Source organism: Chelonus insularis, unplaced genomic scaffold (genome assembly GCF_013357705.1).
Source record: "Chelonus insularis isolate UGA/USDA-ARS -01 unplaced genomic scaffold, ASM1335770v1 contig_378_pilon, whole genome shotgun sequence".
Lineage (NCBI taxonomy): Eukaryota > Metazoa > Arthropoda > Insecta > Hymenoptera > Braconidae > Chelonus > Chelonus insularis.
Window position 1 is genome coordinate 65,806 of NW_023276536.1, and position 20,223 is coordinate 86,028.

Genomic DNA, 20,223 nt, shown 5'->3' on the forward strand with positions numbered 1-20,223 from the left:
AACATTCAAATAATACAATTAGTTATCCATAGATTTAATAACAGACTTTGAGAAAAGAATAAATCAAGTATTACTTTACACAATTTTAAATTAATTATTCATTATTAACAAATTTTACATACTTTGTGTAATTTGACTTATTTTCTTTTTTATTTTGTATCTCAAAGCTTATTATAAAATATTAAATAATTTATTAAGAATCATGTGATAAGATAAAAAAAATGCTAGCTTTTAGTAAGGTTTATAATTATTGCAATTACTTTACCAAATAATTGTTATTTAAAATAAAGCTCTTTAATGAGTAGGCCTCAACTTTAATTTTATTTCTGTAATTGTTTTCATAATACATTTATATTTATATAAAATATTGCAGCGAATTCACATGTAACACAAAATATTGTTAATATATAATTGCAAAAAATAAATAAATTAAGCTCTTATGTATATTTATGTACTGAAATATTGTAATATAATAATAAATTACGATTAAACGTATTATAAATATAAGCAATAAGGAACAACAAAAGTACTTTGTCAAAGTTTTTTTTATAATTTTTTTTTATTTCTCTTTCAATAATATTCAATTAGCGATACAATAAGAGGAATAATAAAATTCAGTTGCATGGCAATTAGACACAATATCGAATGAACTTATTTTCTTTTTTTTCATGGTTTTGTAAGCTTATGTTCACCATGAATACCAAGTGATACAAATCTTAATTTATGTATGAATTTTTATTAATTATTTAATTTTGAGTCACTTTTATATACTTATCTAAAAAAAATTGGCATTACTGCTAACACAGTTTTAAAAGAAGTGCAAAAATTGAGCAGCCGAAAAAACAAAGACGGCTTTTGTGCTATCATTTTTTTTTCTTTTCTCGTTATGTAATTATTGAAAAATTGATGAAGTTTTGATTTTTTTTTTTTTCTTTCGTTATCAATGTTTATATATAATGCGTACAAACGTGTGATAGGCCACTATTAAATATTACTTTAGAAATTCAAATTTTCAACAGCCATTAACGGCAAACACTTACATGAAAAAAATAAATAAAATACAATATCAATCATTCAATTTTAATTTTACGTACTTTCGCACACACATCGTTCGTTTTTTTATGTATAAAAATGATAAAAAATTGAACAACATGACAATTATTATAGTAAACAGATAATTTAATTTATACTTTAGAACAATAGACATTCAAACTGCAATTTCAATTGACAAACAATTAGAATGAATGTTTCATTGACAATGGTGTCTAGGCTGTGTTAAATACACTAAACTGGTGTTTAGAATTTATTACTACAACTGTTATTTCTCTTTTTCTTACACCTCAGGGACTCACTATACACACGTGCTATTCAAACATCTTTAATCAGCAATTACGAATTTTTCATTAATTCAGAACCAGATCTTAAAATAAATATAATAATTGAAAAAACATTTTATTTAGTTAAATACTGTATTGATCCCGTATTTGTATATCTCAGGGCAGTCTTTAACAATAGACGATATTTTATTAATTACTTTGACCTTTTCGTAAGATTCTTATTAAATTAATTCTTTTAATTTCGTCTTCTATTTTATTATTTACCCATTAATAACTACACAAATGTTTTTTTTCTTTAATGCACTGCAATTTAACACTAATTACGTTCCTTTTTTGTCGAGTATATGTTAAGAGCAATATTTAATGACAGTGGCATAGCATTAGGTATTACTTCAAATAGAATATTTTCAGCTATTTTTTTGTTTTTTTTTGTTTTTTCAATAAAAAGTTGAGCCATTTCACATGATGAATTTGGCAAGAAATTATTTCAAGTTTATTTATTTCTGCTGAACACACCTGCTGTTTACTTAATGACTAGGATATAATATATACCTTCCTACACCATCAAATCTTTTTATGCTAATGTTCGTTATAACTACATTACTCTTTTTTTATTTTTTATTATTAATTCTCTTTTATTTACTTGTGTCTTCTATTAGCCAGCGACGCATTATTGATTCCTCAAATGTGGAACTTAATAATCTATAAATTAAATGTGACGCCATCTAATTATCTAAATATCATTTATAATAAATATTACAAATATTTACAACGGGTTTTCATACCCATGCTGAAGCAGTCCACATGAATACTCGCAATTATAACGCTTTCCCATCAATTTTCATTCAATTTTCTTCTTTATTATCTTTCTTTATTTATAAATTCAGTAAAAAAAAATTTTATAACACTTTTAAATAGTTGAATAGAAAAAAAAACATACAGGTAGAAATATTATTTTTAAAAAAGTTTGAAAAAAATTATTACTAAATGCGTGTGGAATGGCACGGGTTATTATTCTCACATAAAATTAGTGAAATTAAGAGTGGGAGGACTTTTTTTTTTTAATCATTCAGGAATACCCTTTTGAATTATTTAAAGTAGTTTTTGTTTGTTTATAATCACTTTGATATTTTGAAACAACATTGAAGATTATATCTTTCTTTTGTTAATTACCACACTTTACACCTCTAATTTATAATCTTATATATTTTTATCTATGTATTTACAGAATAAAGGTGAAAATAAATAGCGGAATGGAGTATGAAATCGCCGGTAAGATTTCGTTGTTCAGCGAATACTTGTGTATAATTATAATTTATTTTCGTTTGTATCAATGATACAGTCTCACATTCCACATAGAATAAATAATAATAAAAAATTATTTTCGATTAATTTAGAACCTTTATGTATTTCTTTGATCGTACGAAATCACGTACCACCGATAACGGTTTGTACTTGTAATAATAATATTGCCTGAGTAGTGGCAGTATTTATCAGTATAATGATAATAATGCGTTTGCTTTTTTTTTTTTTTATTAAAGGTTTATGCTTATCAAGAAAGCCTGGTATAAAATCTTGATCTTAATCATTATTATTTTACTGGTAACTTGGCTCTACCTTGATAATTATCATTTAATTGTTATTTATTTAGGTGGGACGTAATAAATTTTCTAATAAAAAAGACAAAACAAAGATGAATAGTACGTACTTACAATTTGCGCGATAGATAATATGTGAAATATAAATTATATAAAAAAATTGTCTTTTGGTATTCTCTCTCACAATATATGTGAATATTGATTGATTACTATTGAATCTATCACCCCAGGTACTCATACTTTATTGCATAGACCATAAACCAATCAGTCGTCTGCAAGATAAATCCATAGGGTTGTATATTTTTTATTCTCGAATTACATTGTAAGATCCAATAATTTTATATCCCTTTTTTTTTCTATTGAGATTCATTGTTTTCTCTTTAGAATAATCATGTAATAAAACTTACCAATCATTTTTTAATCGTACATCCGAGACTTTTGCCCCCTCTCTTATTTTTCATATCAGTCTCCATTAATTCCGCCTTTCTACAGCTTTGGTTTTTCAACTAATACCTTGATCAGGACCGTTTCTACAACTCTGTCACAGCATAGAGATTCGGATCACTGCCTTGGACTTGGCTAAGCGTTGGAACCGCTGATGCTTTTTCTTGTCTTGCTTGTGAGCGATTGTATGTACCATACATATTTGGCACTGCATTATTAGGCGTTATACCATTGAATTGACCACGTGAAAAATTTCTATCAAGAGTTCTAACTTGATCCTGCACTTGATCTTGGATCCTAACATTAGGAGCTTTATTTTTCACTAAAGAACGAAATTGGTTCATGTTGGTTTGGGAACGATTTTCAAATTCCCAAGTAGGTTGGGTTGCATTAGGTGGTAAAGGACGATTTTGATTCCATGCAGGTGTTGCGCCACGTTTTAAATTAGCCAAATTCTTTGGATCCAACGTCTGAGTCTTACGAGAGTCTTGGAAAGTTGCAAGATGAGCAGGTCCATGGGAGTTGTGAGACATGGTGCCAGTGAAGGATGCCACACTTGGTGTCCAAGGAGGTTCCCTTCCTAGAGAAAATATTCATCAATTAATTATTAATTCTTTATTTCACTTTAATAATTAAAATAAGGATTCAAAAAGTGGGCAGAAAATGCCATTATAAATAATTTATAATAGCGATTTCAGATTTTTAATGAGTAAGCATAAGTTTCTTTGTAAAAATTTCCACATCATTGATTAAATAGTTGTTTCCAATTGTTTGTGCAATTATTTTAAAAGAATAAGTAAAAAAAAAAAAAAAACGTGCTTAGAATTAAAATGAGTTCTCTGACTAGCATATATAATTACAACTGATTGATGATAAGTTTCATTTCAATATGCAGTCTTTTCTCAAGAGGCAAAAATACTATGATTATTCATCTTTATGGATGTTTTTATAATTTAAATGCTGATTTTCATCATAATGCAATCAGTAACAATGTTTCTCAGCTACTTGATATCAAAGTAAACTAAGAAATATGTAAAAAAATATTAAGCCCTTATTATTCTCGTGACTTGGCTGAAATATAGTACCATAAAGAGAGAATGTATAAATGCGCGAAAAAAAATTTTAGCATTTTCCTCCCTTGTATTCATAAGGAATAAAATGGTAATTATATATAATCTTACCAGGTCCCGAGGGGGCGTGCCCTCAGTAGAAATCATTAGATTCTAATGTTTTGCACTGTTTACTTAAAGTTGCGTACTGACCAGGTTGATCTCCGTGCCCAGAACGGTGGTCAGATCGTCCACTTGATTGCTGATTATGCTGAGACTGTTTGTGATCTCCGATTCCTCCGCTGCCATTAATACCCCCACCTCTGTAAACGGCAATGCCGAAAAGAAAATAGTTATAAGAATGTCATAAATAAATAAATATCTATAAAACTACATATCGAAAAAGTGAAAATTTATCTTCCTAATAATTTATATTGAAAAATCCTATTTTTTATAACTGGCTGAAACGACTAACATCTATTGCAGCAAGCAGCAGCTATTTATTAATCTATCACCTGGGATCAGTATTAAAGCAGCATAAAAAATTGAGATTAAGTGAGATCATAAATGTTATGTAAAACGTATTGTTTACTATAGTAATAATATATAATAATAAATAGATAAATTTAAAAGAACAAAAACATGCACAAACTTTAACATGCTCTCGTGCAGCTGTCGTGCGCGAGCTGTTGCAGTAGCGTAGGATGGCGGGGGCGGCGTTAGCAGAAGAGGCTGCTTAATTGTATTATTCGTGCCATGAGAATTTGGATTAAGAGTAGGGGCTGTAGGTGGGTACGACCCTTGGCCACGAAGAGTTCTAGCTGCGATCGCCTGGGAAGCTGCTGATGGTGGTAAGAATGGATCCTGCTCATCAACTTGGTGGTAATCTCTTCTGGAACAATTTTTTTTATTTACTTTTCTTTTATTTAAACATCATTTATTGATATAAATAATTTCATTAATCATTTCTTACCGCTTCCGAATGTAGATCCACGTATGAGAGTCCACCCAGACTAATACAGTGAAGAATAAACCAGCTGTCAAGCTTGCTAATAACATGAACGTCAAACCGTATAATCCAAGATGACACAGGCCTTTTGCACCACTGACATATTGCTTATGAAGTGGTTTACAATCCAAAAGAGTTGTTAAACCAGACATAAGTCGATCTACAGTATTTACTTCATTCTTCAGGCTACTGAGTTTAGGCGCAAGTTGTTGATCTCTGAATAGATCCAATGCAATACGTTCTACGATAGTCAGACTTGTTCTCATATTACCAGCCGCTAACTGGCCTTCTCTCAGTCGTAATGTAAAGGGATTATTTCGTGTACTTTCACAGCGCATGTAATAATTTAGTACTTCTGCGGCTAATGATGATGGTACTGATCTAGTTAGATAGCCATCGGGTGACACACAAAGATCGCCTAGGGCCACTGCCGTCGCCAAGTACAATGAAGCCATCAGCCATGATACTATGACAGCAAAGAGGCCGAATACAGAAAATCTGAAAATATAAAATAACATTTATTTAATATTCAATTCAGCTTGATTTATATTTTATAAAAATAATTTAGGTCAAATGGAATAATTGATCAAGTGTTATAATTATTTTGTATGTTGGTAATAAAATTTAACGATCTGTTTAATTAGCACATTTTGATGCTAAAGTTCATGTGACGGAAGAAAAGGTACGCGACGATGTAAGCATTGGAAAAATTTTCATGTGTTGAGATAATTCACATACATGGAAGTTTATGAAGTCAAATATTCATGAATACTTATGAAGAATCTATCTATGTATGAGAAATATAATGTCACCAATACTTGTGAAGAAATATTAGCTGTTCATTATGATAATTAGAGCAAATTCTTTACTTTAGTACTTTAGCAACGTAAAGAATTTAGTGATAATTATTAAAGTGAATATCTAAAATTAAATTTCTCTTTAAACACAACGATTTACGCATTATTTTTTCTATTACTATAGATTAAATTTTAATTGAATATTTTTAAAATTCTATTTAAATTTTTATGTAATGAATTCTAGTTAGTAAAAGGCCATTATATGAAGGGTACCATATATTGGCACTAATTTATACATTATGTGCTGTTCTAAAATATAGTTCAAACTAATTTCAAAGTTCCTAACGTCTTGTTGAGAATAAAGGGACGTTACTCAAGAGTTACATTCTGATTTCAAATTCTATTTAACCATTTTGAGGGTTAATTTATGGAGTAACTTGTCTTAACTTGAATAAATAAGAAAAAAAGGATGGTCATTTAACCGGCAAGGGAATTAAGTTTAGTGAAAAAATGGAACAAAGAATAAGCATATTTCACGTGGAAAATATATTTTTATATGAGATTTATTTAAAGGAAGTTTTTATATTAATAAATGAGTTGAGAGTGACTTATAGAACATTTTTATAATAAAAAGATAATATGTAAATGTCGATAAAACTGAGAAATAATCATCAATATAGAAATATGGCTCAAAGCCAATACCACTGGTCTGCAAAGAGAAATGTGGTGGATAATTTTATGTGACTATTGTAAATTCTCGTCTACTAAATCAGAGAATGAAACCCTCTTTTGGCATATTCTATCACATTTTTTTTTTATGAAGCATGAATTGATAATAAATTATTATCAAATTAAAATTTCTTTTTTCAATTATAAAAATATTCATGATCACGAATGTTTGTATAAGAATTAAAACATTTTTTTTTCTGAATGATAATACTTAAAAAAATTCCTAAATATAACTCTCAACAATAATATACTTATGTAAAACTCAAGCTGTTATCTTTTCTATCAATATAAAAGCTTTCTTTAAAATCAATAAAAGGTCAGTCATCTCATGAAATTTAAATCCAGATTTGTTAAAAATAGAACTAAAATTATTCCATTTGCCATTCAAAAGTTGAATTAAAATTCAAACTTCTACTCGTTTTTTTGTTCATATTTTCTTCAGAACGTAACATGCTTCTACCTTAAATGTTTTTTAACTTTTAAAATATTAACTTTCATATCTAAAAATTTCATCCAAGCTTAGAAACTCTGCTCCAAATAACGTTCATCATAAAATCTTTAAATATCCTATCTTATTCAAAAGTACAGTGGTAAAACAACACTTCTTCTCCAATAGCAACATATCTTGCTCCATAAAAAGTTCATTTGAATACTTATTTTTATCTTCAATTCAAAATCAATAGAAGTACTCTCCTAACGACATAATCTGTCTAGGAATAAAAATAACAGTCAAGACAGTTGAATATAATTTTTATCTTCCATTTAACCCTTTGTATTGAGACTTAGGGGTAAATTGATTTAACAGAGGAAAACTTACGTAATGAGAGCACATCGAGAGTGTCGCGCGACTCCGACCAGCAGAACCACACAAAGTACAAGAAGAGTACTAAGAACAGCCATAGTAACAGGCCACCTGAATAATTCGATCCTTTCACCCATCAGAACGATCCTTCCAAGATTTATCCCGTTCAATGGTTTCCTTATTTCATAAGTTCGATTGACAGCAATGGATGTATTGTGTGTCATATAATCCCACACTTTCATCAAGTAGTCCAGAGCGGTTTTATTGCCAACAGGCGCGTCGAATTCATCTCTTAGAGTGGTAAGATCAGGTTCCAGTTTTTTTTTTAATGTATTCTCAATGGTGTCTGTTTGATTTTTTATCGAAGTAACACTAGTGTCCACGTGTTTAGCGGCATCTAAAAGTTGTACGAGGCCATTATGAACATCATCGTTGCCATAAAGTCCAACTGCAACTGCACCGGAGCATAAAACTGCTAGAATTGCTAGCGAGCATTTGAGCAAAGTTATTGATCTTCGAGGCCGTGGCTTTCGATCGCAGCATCTCGTTACGAGATAAACCAGCAGTACAAGAAGTGTCAAGATCAGCCAGGCAGCAGGAATGCTAGCTAGGATACCCAGACTCTGTAATAAAAAAAAAATAACTTAGATAAATCACTTGAATAGTTTTAATAAAAATTATATGATATGACAGCTATTGGCATATTTGAGTATTTAAAAAAACCATCATTTCCATCATGATAATCTATCAATATTACTATTAATCTTGTATTAAATTGTAGTAGGCAGGTGTGTCAGTTAACCAATTAAAAACTTTTCTTGCTCGTTTTTCATTGGCCAAAGTACATGGACAGGCTCTTATCTGGAGTCTTAGAGTCTCTAGAGTTCTTTATGCTCTCTAAAGTCTCATCTCTTCACCATTAGACCTTCTCTGTGTATCTCTAGCCAAAGCTGTACATGAGTTCTATTTTCACCTGCGTACTAGCTGCTAAAGTGAAAAAAAAAGAAAGAAACAGAAAGGAAATGTCGTAGCGAGGTCGGAGGTTCTCCAGGGTACACATTATGCCGAGCGGGTTCTCTTTGTCTATTGTTCAAACTCGCCCAGCATTATTGTGTGCTTTCTCGTTTAGGTATGGCCTGAATTCATTCCTATGTTCTTGTGGATTTTTAGTCAAGATAGACCTACTAAAAAGTTTTTATTATTTCCGTAGTCGTTATTTTTTTTCTTGGGTTGTGCTTTATTTTTTTTTAATTTAAATAATGATGGATGACTATTAAATGTTTTTGGAATTTTTCTATATTTAGATTCTATTATGTCATTATATAACTGAATATGGAGAAAAAAAATTTAATTATAGTGAGAAAAGCACAATGCATCTTCAAAGGTTTAGTATTCTGCATTGTGCTTTATTTTTTTTTTTTGTTAAATAGTAATAGTTGAATAGAATCATTTTGATGATTAATAATATGAATATTATAGCATAATAATGATTAATTACTATAATTTTTTTTTTTAATTCATTCATTAAAAATAATTTTACAATTATTTGTAATTATTACAAAATGTCAAAAACAATTGATTCATCTCATTAAAATATATCATAAAATAAATTTCATTATTACACAACAAGAATAATTGGCCTGACACATTATTTGCATTATCATTAATTACGTTAAATAATCATGTGTCAAGATTAATAATTAAATCACTTGATAAATACGATTAATTAAATCTGATATTAAATTCAATAACTACAATATTTTATAATAAAGTTAAAAATAAACTTTTTTGTTTCTATTTACAAAAAAAAAAATGTATTTATTTTGTGAAAAAAAATTCATTGAATCGAACCCAAACGAACGCTTGACAAATAATTCAATTCACTAAAACGCTGAATCCAACCTTTTTCCTATAACAAATAAAACTAACAGTGACTAGCCAATAAAACGGTACTTTTGACGATAATTCGATTCAGTTCAATATGAATTCACAGTTACTAGCAATTTTTTAAGCTAAAAAAATTATTTTATTCGTTAGAATATTCATTGAAGTAAAATAGAATCATTATTAATTTAATTTATATTGTTATAAAAATTATAAATAAAAATAATTATAAAAGATCAATGTTATGATTTATTTCTTTTTCAAATTAATAAATGCAAAATCCCAAAAATAGTATCCAATTATTCAACATTATTCCATCTATGTTTGAATAAATTGATGAAATATTAAATGAGAATAGATGAGAATAAAATTTAATTAATAAATCTATTTAAATGAAGTGAATAATCATTTGATTATTTAATTGTTATGTTATGATCTCAATAATAATACTCAATAAATCTTTATTGGAGAAAACAATTGGATTTATTATTTAATTATGTTATATTTATTGTTAATGCCAACACAACATTATTTAAATTTAATTTTATTGTACATCTGCAGATTATATTAATCATGCCCGATTAATTAATTTATTTTGTTATTTATTGTTTCACTAAAACAATATGTTTTATCAAATTACTGTAATTAATTTATTATTCAATTATTTATATTAATTAAAGGCAATCTTTTTTTTTTTATAAACTTATTTAGAAGTATTTTGATAAAAATAAATTAAAAAAGAATTAATTCTTGGTGTTACTGTTAAAGAAGAAAGCAATTTTTGCAGCAATATCACAGAACCATTGATGTATAATTGTCTTTGAAGGGTGTAAGTATAAGAATGTGTCAATAATAAAAGCTGAGGGGAATTTTGGAAATCAATGCAGTCATTGTTTCTTGGAGATGAAACAAAGACTTCAGTGAAGGACTTGAACTGTCTAGTCGTTGGAGATGAGTAAATTGTCTTTAACATGGAACTAGGCCACCAAGATCTACTATTCAATTACTCTGCAATATTATTATTATTATTTTTAATATTTATGAATAAAAATGAAATTTTCTTATTATCAGAAAATTTAATTAAATGTTTTTTTCTTAATGTATTTGATGTAATTTCTTAGATATTCACATAAACAGATTTTTATCACGAAGATAAAACTATTAAAAAAATTCTGAATAAATTCTATCTCAGTATTCAGAAAAAGCATGATGCTTTTTTATGATTTATTTTAAACAGTTTTTTTCTTTACTCAGATTATCAACCGTTGAAATTACTAAATGTACTGTGTAATAAAGTTTTAATGTAATAATAAATTTTCATGATTTTAATAAATTGTAATAATATTCAATCTCTCTAATCTGCATAGACTCTTTTTTAAATCATATTTCCTTTTTTTTCTGTCATAAAAAATGGATATTAATGAATATTTTTTGTTTATAAAAAGTTTAATTACAAATAAATAAAATTATTTAGTAGTCTAAAGTAATTTTTTTTACTAAAAATAATGTACAATGAGAGAAGGAATTAATTTAACAATAATTTACAAATCTTTTTTTTTCAAGAGAATTGAAATTGTTCGAGTGGAAAAGTGATCTTGTTTCTTTGATAGAATTTTATTGCTAAAAGTTGTGAAAGTATTTAGAATAAAAGTTTTAATGTGAAATTGGTTAAATTATAGAGATTACAAACTTGTAAATAGATCAATACAAGCAATATAAATAAACGAAAAAATTATTAAAAATATCACAATAGTTTATCTAAATGAGATCAATTTACATTAATATTATCTACTTATACTCGGTTATCAAATAGTTATTTATGACAAAACTTTCCATCCTATAAATTTATTACCCATATTTTAAATTAACTTTATTCGATTTGAATCAGTTTCAAAACTTTTATAATTCGTAAAAAAATTTTTCCATCAAAAACTTTTGATTTTTACTTTTAAAAATATTCTGAAAAATTATTCTCTAGAATCTCTAGAAGTTAGATAACATTTTCTGATGAATTTTAAAAAGAATAATTAGAATCCATTGTAATCATCCGAAAATAGACATTCCATCAATCTAATGATGATTGTCAACCAACCAAACCATTCATCCATGTCGTCATTTCATTAATATAAAACATTGTCTAATTCATAACATCACGTTATAATATCAATTAATTTTTTCTGTTAAATTGAATTAAAAGTTTATAATTTAATATTATAAACAATAAATAGCAGAAAAAAATCCAAATCCAAGCTTTGAAATATTTATCAACATTTCAAATCCAACATTGATTAATCCATTCCAAGTTCATTTTTCACAAGACATACGTTTTCACCTGTCTGACTTTATTCTCCAAGTATACAAAAACTGTTGGGAAATAAAGTTTACCTCGATATATATCTCAGAGTTGGGATTAAAGGTGTTGTTAACGGAGTGTAGAGATACGTTAAGATGTGGCAGACTGTGAAAGAAATTGGCTAGTTGTGGTACAGTATACTGTTCCGGAAGCTGTTGACCGCCTGCCATCGTGATGAACCCTTGACTGCCGAGACCCTCGTTGGAAAGTCTCTCTCACTTGTCAAGACATACTACAAAGCCTGCAACAATAATATTAAAGATTAGTTCAAAATGACAATAATCCAACTAAGGTACTTATTCAATACATGATCTCTTATCAGGTGAATTAATGGTTAGCTAATAGAGATTGGACTGATGCTGACGTGACAGAAAACCATTCAAGTCTAAATTGACATTCCTAGGTTTACCATCGATTTCAATTGGACTCTAAAATTACTAGTACGTGCATGTTGTATCTGTCATAGGTCCATTTTCCTCAACGTTCTAATCTCTATATTTATAGAATGTAATCCTACACGAAGAAGTGAACGACACAAGGCGTGGCGAGAAGGTGAACCCTTGGGAGTTAACCGTGAGCTGTAGGAATCGATCGACGGAAGTTACTGCTTCTCTCTTCCTCGTTAAGGCTTTTACTATCATGTCATATGTATAAGAGCAATATGTCACACACAGTATAGTACTTCATATCATCATTGATAAGCCTCTACTACTTGCAGAGTCACAAAGAATTGTTGATGATATTTAAAAAAAAAAAAAATTATCACTTTTCTATATTTACTGAATATTCATATCTAACCTTTGTGAATAATAGAATAAAAAATATTATTTGTCATGAAAAATAATTGGACATGTAGTTATAAAGTTTCTCAATTAAATTTCAATAAAAAAAATATAACCAGTAAATTAATGATTGACATAAAATTGTTGTGCTAATTAATTTAAAGTTTTTATTTTTTCTTTTTTTTAAGTACCAAGTTTTATTTTGACCTGATCTACTATTTTAATGAGACGTTTTTATATGCTAAGTAAAAATTTTAACAAACTATAAAACTTTTTTAATGGAATATTCCAGTTAAAGTATCATTAAATAAAAAATTGATAAAGCATGAAAATAAGTAAATAACAATTTTTTTTTCTCTTTTTTCATAAAAAAAAATATAACTTTAAAATACAGCTAATAAATATACTCCAACTTTTTCTCTAAAATATATTTTCTAGAGTGAAATTCAAGAGTGTGTACACACTTTGCTTATGAGCTAAACTTGAAGGAGGTTTGTATTACTTACAAAGTCACACAAACATTCCTAACTGACTCACATAAGTTTCAGGCTCTAAGAGATAGCACGTCCAAGTGTAGAACAAAGATGCAACACAAGGAAATCACGTGTGATCAATGATTCAAATGAATTATAAACGACAAAGGGGAGTTGTTATGCAGTATTATTTTAATATACTTCATCATTTATCATTCATTATTTGTGTATTTTATTTTTTATTTCAATAACATATCGATTTATCTCAACATCTAGTGACAAAAATGAAGATTTATATCACTAAATATTAGCACGTTTATCAATAATCTCCCTTTGTTAGCAAGAATACACGAGTCATTTTCTGCCCAATCTTCAGATTCTCCATAGCTGAGTTCACCCTTGTCCTTTATTATCTTTTATATTACCCCAGGCCTAACACAACAGCCCAACAGTGGGGCAGATGGCTGTTTTCTTGGCCAAGTCCATCTACAAAAGAACCCGGAATCCCTCTTAGCAAACAGAAATGCTTGCATCTCAGTCAGCTTCATACATCTTGTGTATAGTTTCTCAGTATGGTCACCAGATGTGTGGACGAATTTTTTTCCTCTTTCTAGTTTACTTCGGACTTTATATCAAGAAAAATTCAAGGCTTGTGTATATAAGATCCTACATGTGAGTTTTGTGTGACCAATATGATGAATGTCTACTATACCACTAGCATAGATGTTTGTATCATCAGATATAAATAATGTAGACGTTGATATTTTTTTTTTCATTTTTCAATGACATAATATACTGGTGTAAATATGATATATACTCCTTTTTCTATTGTTAATGAATTTTTTCTTGCATCTAAGTTGTGCTGGTAATTTCAAGGATTAGTGAAATATGGTATTGTTGAATTGATTAAATTAATGCGTTGGATTAATTGAATTGCAAGAAATATTGTGAAATAAATAAAAATTATTCAATAATTATTCATTAAGAAAATTTGATTTTTAAATATGACTTTAAAGTGACGAAGAATATTATCTGATAGCTATGATGATTATGATAATAACATCTAGCAGTTTATTATCAACATTTTTATTCAATTTATTTTCCTTCACTCTTATAAATGACAATAGTTTTGAAATTTAATTGCAATGAATTATTAAACAATTCTCTAATTTGAAAAACATACTCTAGTAGTCTTGAATGTTTTTTTAAATAAAAGAGTATTAGTAGATATAATAGCTTTAGTTTCTTTAACTGTTCTATTTAGAGTTGAAAGTCCACTTAAATTCCTAAAAACATCTAAACCCCCAGGAAGTAAAGAACTACCCAATTTAAAGTAAAGCTGGAGATGAAAAATAACCTTAACTGGCTAACAAGATTGTAGCTGATAAATGCTGTCAAGAAAAAGCTCCTGGTATTTGGTGTGAATCTGATTGATGGATTGATATCAATCCTAAAACTCTATTATTTTTATATTGTCTAATAACATTAAATGTATCAGAAATATTTACCATCAACAGTTGAATAATTTGAAAAGGACAAACCAATAAAATTTATATAGACAGCTAATGAATACTGAAGATCTTTATGATAGACATCACATTAGGGGAAGAGACTAAAAGAGAGTGGAATACTTAAGTGTTCAAGGATACCAACACTTTTCATAAATAATTCTCAATAAGTTTCTTCCACTTCCATTCATTAATTCTGATTCAAAAGTTTTATGAAATAAAAAGTATTATTAAAACACCTGGATTTTAACAGTCGTTTTAATTATTTTTAAATTATCAATATTTACTTGTTACCAGTTGACTTTGGAAAAATAAATTACGTTAGATTCTAATAATTGAGTATAATCATCCTGAATGAGCAGTATTTTATTATAATAGCCTATTCTAGGACAGAATAAATATGATTCACTATAGGGGAGTTTGTGGTAAACAATCTAGGGGACATTGCCCTTATTTACTTGTTTTGTTGAAAATTGTCTAAATATAATTCTTCCCTTATACTCAAAATTATATTTTTAAAAGATTTTTCACTGATATTCAAAGTAAATAAAAACATCGCTGCTAGCTATTGTTTAACAAAGAAATATATACAATAGTAAAATAGTCAACTAATTAGGATTGATCAAGCAAAATATGAAACAATTGATTAAATATTTATTCCTGATAAATTTGTTGGTTTAAAATCTTTTATTATATGTTGGAATAATCACAGATAATATACACATCATAGTTGAAATTATATTTTTATGCTGATTGATTTTTCATTCCTATCGACATTTATAGATCATTTTTTATCAAAGTAATATTTTCTTAGTCATCATCTGATCAATATCTAGTTAGGGAATCTCCAAGATATACTACTAAAAGGATTACTAAAACAGAAGCTACAGAATCTAATTTTAGGTGAGCAAATAGATGGTATTTTTTTAGCTATCCATTTGTTTTAGTGGATATAATTTACAGTTTATTTAGGAAATAGGCCATATATACATATACACCAAATAGGAAGCTAAAAATGCAATCAATAGTTGGTAATGGAGTGTTATTAGAGATATTAAAGTAGGCGTAGTTGAAAAAAACACAATTGCTTAAGGTTGAAAATTTCTTGATAGTTACAGTTATCAATAAATCCATGGAGACCGACACAATCAGTACGATTAGTAAGTTTTATGCTCTACTGTTAATGAAACAAATTGGTATTGATTTTCTATAGAAGTTTATTTTTTATTTATAGGATGAAAAAGAATTGAATATGAAAAAAATTAATATTTTTGATAAAAAATACAAAAGATTGTTCTGAATGTTAAGAAAAATCCTGGTGCATTTTAAGATGCTGTATTTTTAGGAAAATTTATTGGAATTTGATGAATAAGGGTGCATTTATGAGCCTGTCATCTCCAGTTACGAAATCTGATATAAAAATTTCTTATTACTTTTTTTTACCCTCTAAAAAAAAAATTGTAAAAGAATAGCTAAAATAATCCCATCATTTTTTTCACTCGATAAAAAAGTATCACTGATTTTTTTTTTGTTTTCTCTCTACTCTTTTTAGCAGATGTGAATATTCAGAAAAAAATTACCGCAAATTACGGTATTTACATAAGTTTCGGGATCTCCCTAACTGAAGAAAAATGCCAAGAATTTATCAATACTATTCTTGAGGTAATTTGAGAATGAAAAATATGACAATTTGTTTTTTAATATTCTAAAATTCAGGATTTCCAACTTTTTAATGATTTTTATCTTAGTACTATACAATATATTTTTTTCACGTTATTGGTATTCAGATTCTAAAGGAATGTTTTTTTTTAAACATTCAATAACTCTGTTAAAAAAAAATCCTACAACATTTGCTAAAAAGCATTTTAAAGGAAAAAGATCAAGCTTTCAAATACTTCACTTGGATTTATTCCAGAATTTTTTTCACGCTAGGAAAGCTTTCAAACTAAAAAAAAATTAAGGAATCATTTTTTCTCTTTTTCCAATTGTTTAGAGAGTGATAAAGGATGCTAAAAAAATTTTAAAGTAAAGATAACGTGCTTTTAAATATGCTCCAATTCTTAAAAACTCGGTCACTTTATGTAAAAACCACACTGATTTACTTATGAGCAAATAACATTACTTTGTAGACATCTCACACATTTATCAAAATAACAAATAAAAGTGAGTCAATGTAACTGATAGTAACTGAAAAATTCTTATCTAAGTGAGATTTTTAATATGACATAAACTATTATTGTAGAGTTGTAAATTAAATGAAAACAAAAACTATACATAAATAAAAATATAATTTCCAATGTAATGTTTAATATTCATCCTAGAATAATATTTTAAAAATAACATGAATAAATTTTAGCATCTGACAATTTCTCACTATTCCAAACTTTATATTTATTTAATCTTATTAAAGTTTATGGTACTTCATTTCTTAGTTGTTCTTGTTTTAATTATATCTTTATATTCTTATTGTTGTTACCTTTAATTATAAATGCTCGAGGACAAATTAATTACAACATTTCATAGCAAATTCAACTTTCAGAGCAAACAAATCATATAGTCTTATTCATATCTTCAATTTCTCCAGACAACTATGAAACATAAATTGAATACAAGAAACTTTCATTATTGACTTTAATTAATACTAGGATTATTCAAGAAGTAATTATTATTATCATTACTATTATTTTCACATAAAAAAGTTAACTGAAATGATTTCTACAAAATGTCTAATGACCAGATCCATATAAAAAGTGTAAACGCGTTGTAAGATAATTTGAGACTAAAAATTTAAACGAATGTGCAGGCTCAGTCAAGAGGGGAGGTACTCTTGTAAACGAAAAGACCCAGCCCTCGTTACTGGCACGCACAGAGTATTATGTATAAAGAAAGAATCGAATTACCCTTCTGTAACGTATAGAAAAAAAGGCTATGAAGACAGCTTTGAACTGTTAAAAAAAAACTTTTATCCATAAAATACCTCCGTTACTTATTAAAGTTTTTTTTTTATCCTTTCATTTTCTCTGCTTTTGTCAGTTCAATTTTTTACTCTGATAGAAAGCGCTTGATAAAACTTTTTCTAATGGATTTTAGTCTACTTTATAAATATTCAAAGTTCGCTGACACTACTTTTGCTGGTGTTTTTTTGAAGTTTATATGATAACTGATTTCATTAAGTCAAAGTTTCAATATGAATTATTGGTTGTTAAGTTATTTTAACAAGAGTTTATTAAAGTAACTTTATAAGCGCAATAGTGAATAAATGATGAATATAAATACCAAACAAGTAATCTTGATAGTAGTAGCAAGGTCGCGTGATTAAAGTATCGATCGCCAGAAATTTCACTGCCTCACGTTTTAATCCTTACAATTTACATTTTGTCGATTGAAGTGTTATTAGAGAATAAAAAAAAAAACGTGTATCATAGTACGCATGTTGCAAAGTTGTAGGTTTTAACACGCAAAAAGGAACCATGTAAATAGTTTCCTGTCACGCGATGGTCTCTCTTTTTGACATCGAGTATTGGTTTTAAGATCTGGACTTTGTCCAGGAAAATTTCAGAGATGAAAATTCCATTTAATGGATTAGCTCTTGCTTCGAACTAAAATAAGCAAAACTTGTCCATTGATATATCAATTTAGTGAGAGCTTAAGCCAGATAAGTTTATACTTGGCCTTTGAATAAATATAAAAGACGTTTCTAAAAATGAACTAAATTCATCTAAATTTAGTTTCATCAATAATTTAAATTAAGGCTTATTTGAGAGCCATTAGAAGCAAGTTATTTTCAAATTTTAGGAATCAACAAAAAAGCTTCCTTGTTGATAGAATAATGACAGAATTCAAACGTATGATTTATGAGGAATTAAAATATTTATTACGTTTGAAATTGTTTCCAAATAAAGTATTATTCTGAAAAAAAAAGAAAATAAAATTAGAATAGAAAGTTATTATAGTAAAAGATAATAAAAAGAAAAGAGAGAACTTACAGTTGAGTGGAAAAAAATATCGTTTGAAGAATCAAATAGAAGTAAATTTACTGCAGGATAAAAAATGATTGATAGATGAGCCATTCTCAATTACTTTTTAATTGAAAAAAATCTCTTCAAACCATTCATTTGGTTAGAATAATTCATTATTAATCCTTTTAAATAGTATTATTAAGAGAAAATAAAAAAAAGTAGGTTGAAAATTGAAATTTTAATCTTCCTATTGGAAATTTTTACCAAAACAATTTCTTATAAATAAAACATTATCAACCTTTCTTTGATATCACAATGTAATACAAGAATATATTATTTAAACAAAAAATCATTCATTCATTATTTCAAAACTTGAATTAAAAATTTATAAATAGACGTACTTTTAAAATTATTCTCAACAGGAAATAAAAGATAAACTGTTGTGTATCCAATCTTTTCGATAAAAACTAAATTCTTTATAAATCATGAAATGCATTTCTCTTTGTTATTATTTGATGATAATCACGTTTTGTTTGATGAAAAATGATATTATGTATTATTAAAAAAAAAAAATCTAGAAACAATGTTTTAGAAGATAATCAACCCTCTATCAACTTTTAACTATTGAACAGTTGGTCAATGCATAAAAGTTCATTAACATCATGTTGGTCTCTATTTATATGAAACCACCAGACAATACAAAACACTCGCTTCCTTGGCTAATTTCTTTCCGGTAGCCCGCATACATCAGAACTATGATGAAGTTGAAACTTGAAGATGAAAAGAGAATGAAAGAGAGAAAAGCGATTAGAAAGCTTTGAGGAAATAAAATTCCTGCAGAGCCCGCACAATTGATAATCCCACCCTCTTCTCATGCTGTCGCAACAAGGGTGTCGCTGCACGATGTGACCGTGTGCACAAGAGAATACCAACACTTACGCAATTTTATGCGTACTCATACTTTCAAGCTTTCTAGGATAAGCGATCCTGGATAGTACGTGTGTACACCCGTGTATCGATCCCTCCGAGAGTCAACTATACACACAAGTGCCAACTGTAAGCGCCACCTGGTTACGTCTTCCTCGAGGGAGCGGCGCTGACTTGTTGTTACGGATTACCCTGGGGATAATCCTTCAATGTATTATTACAACACAACTATCAAAAATATTTCATTTTCGGTCATTTAATCACGATATTAATGAAGCTCCAATATTTTGAAACTAGATATTGAAGATGATCCTTTGAGTCACAGATATTTTATTGTCCTTTGAGGTTTTATTGTTTTATTAGGGGTTTTTTTGTTTATAATTAATTAGATTTCATGCACACTAATTATAATGAATCATATTTTCAATGATATAATCCAGTAAAGTTGTTCTTACCCGACTTTTTAGTACAAAATGCAAATATTTTTCCATACACAATCACACACACGATGCTCATACAACGGAGCTCGGAGCTCGACTGACCGGTTGTGTATTTTAGAGGGTAAAGATGGC

The 20,223-nt window shown here is 28.0% G+C and overlaps 1 protein-coding gene across 5 annotated transcripts; it reads right to left on the reverse strand.

Moving 5' to 3' along the window:
* Positions 1 to 540: 540 nt before the first annotated feature.
* Positions 541 to 20,183, reverse strand: tty (tweety). 5 transcript variants are annotated; one of them, XR_004690368.1, is made up of 8 exons: positions 20,107 to 20,183; positions 12,035 to 12,243; positions 7,781 to 8,388; positions 5,402 to 5,935; positions 5,081 to 5,320; positions 4,642 to 4,751; positions 3,343 to 3,959; positions 541 to 3,207 (listed from the first exon to the last, which is right to left on the reverse strand). XR_004690368.1 is itself a non-coding variant. In XM_035083991.1 (7 exons), exons 2-7 carry the CDS (start codon positions 12,170 to 12,172, stop codon positions 3,466 to 3,468), a joined length of 1,974 nt encoding a protein of 657 aa, XP_034939882.1. In that variant the 5' UTR covers positions 12,173 to 12,243; positions 20,107 to 20,183; the 3' UTR covers positions 541 to 3,465. The 5 variants fall into 5 exon arrangements, 4 of the variants coding, with proteins under 4 accessions (XP_034939882.1, XP_034939880.1, XP_034939881.1 ...); XM_035083991.1 differs by having other exon boundaries at positions 541 to 3,959; positions 5,228 to 5,317; XM_035083989.1 differs by having other exon boundaries at positions 541 to 3,959; positions 5,081 to 5,317.
* Between the last annotated feature and the right edge of the window lie 40 nt (positions 20,184 to 20,223).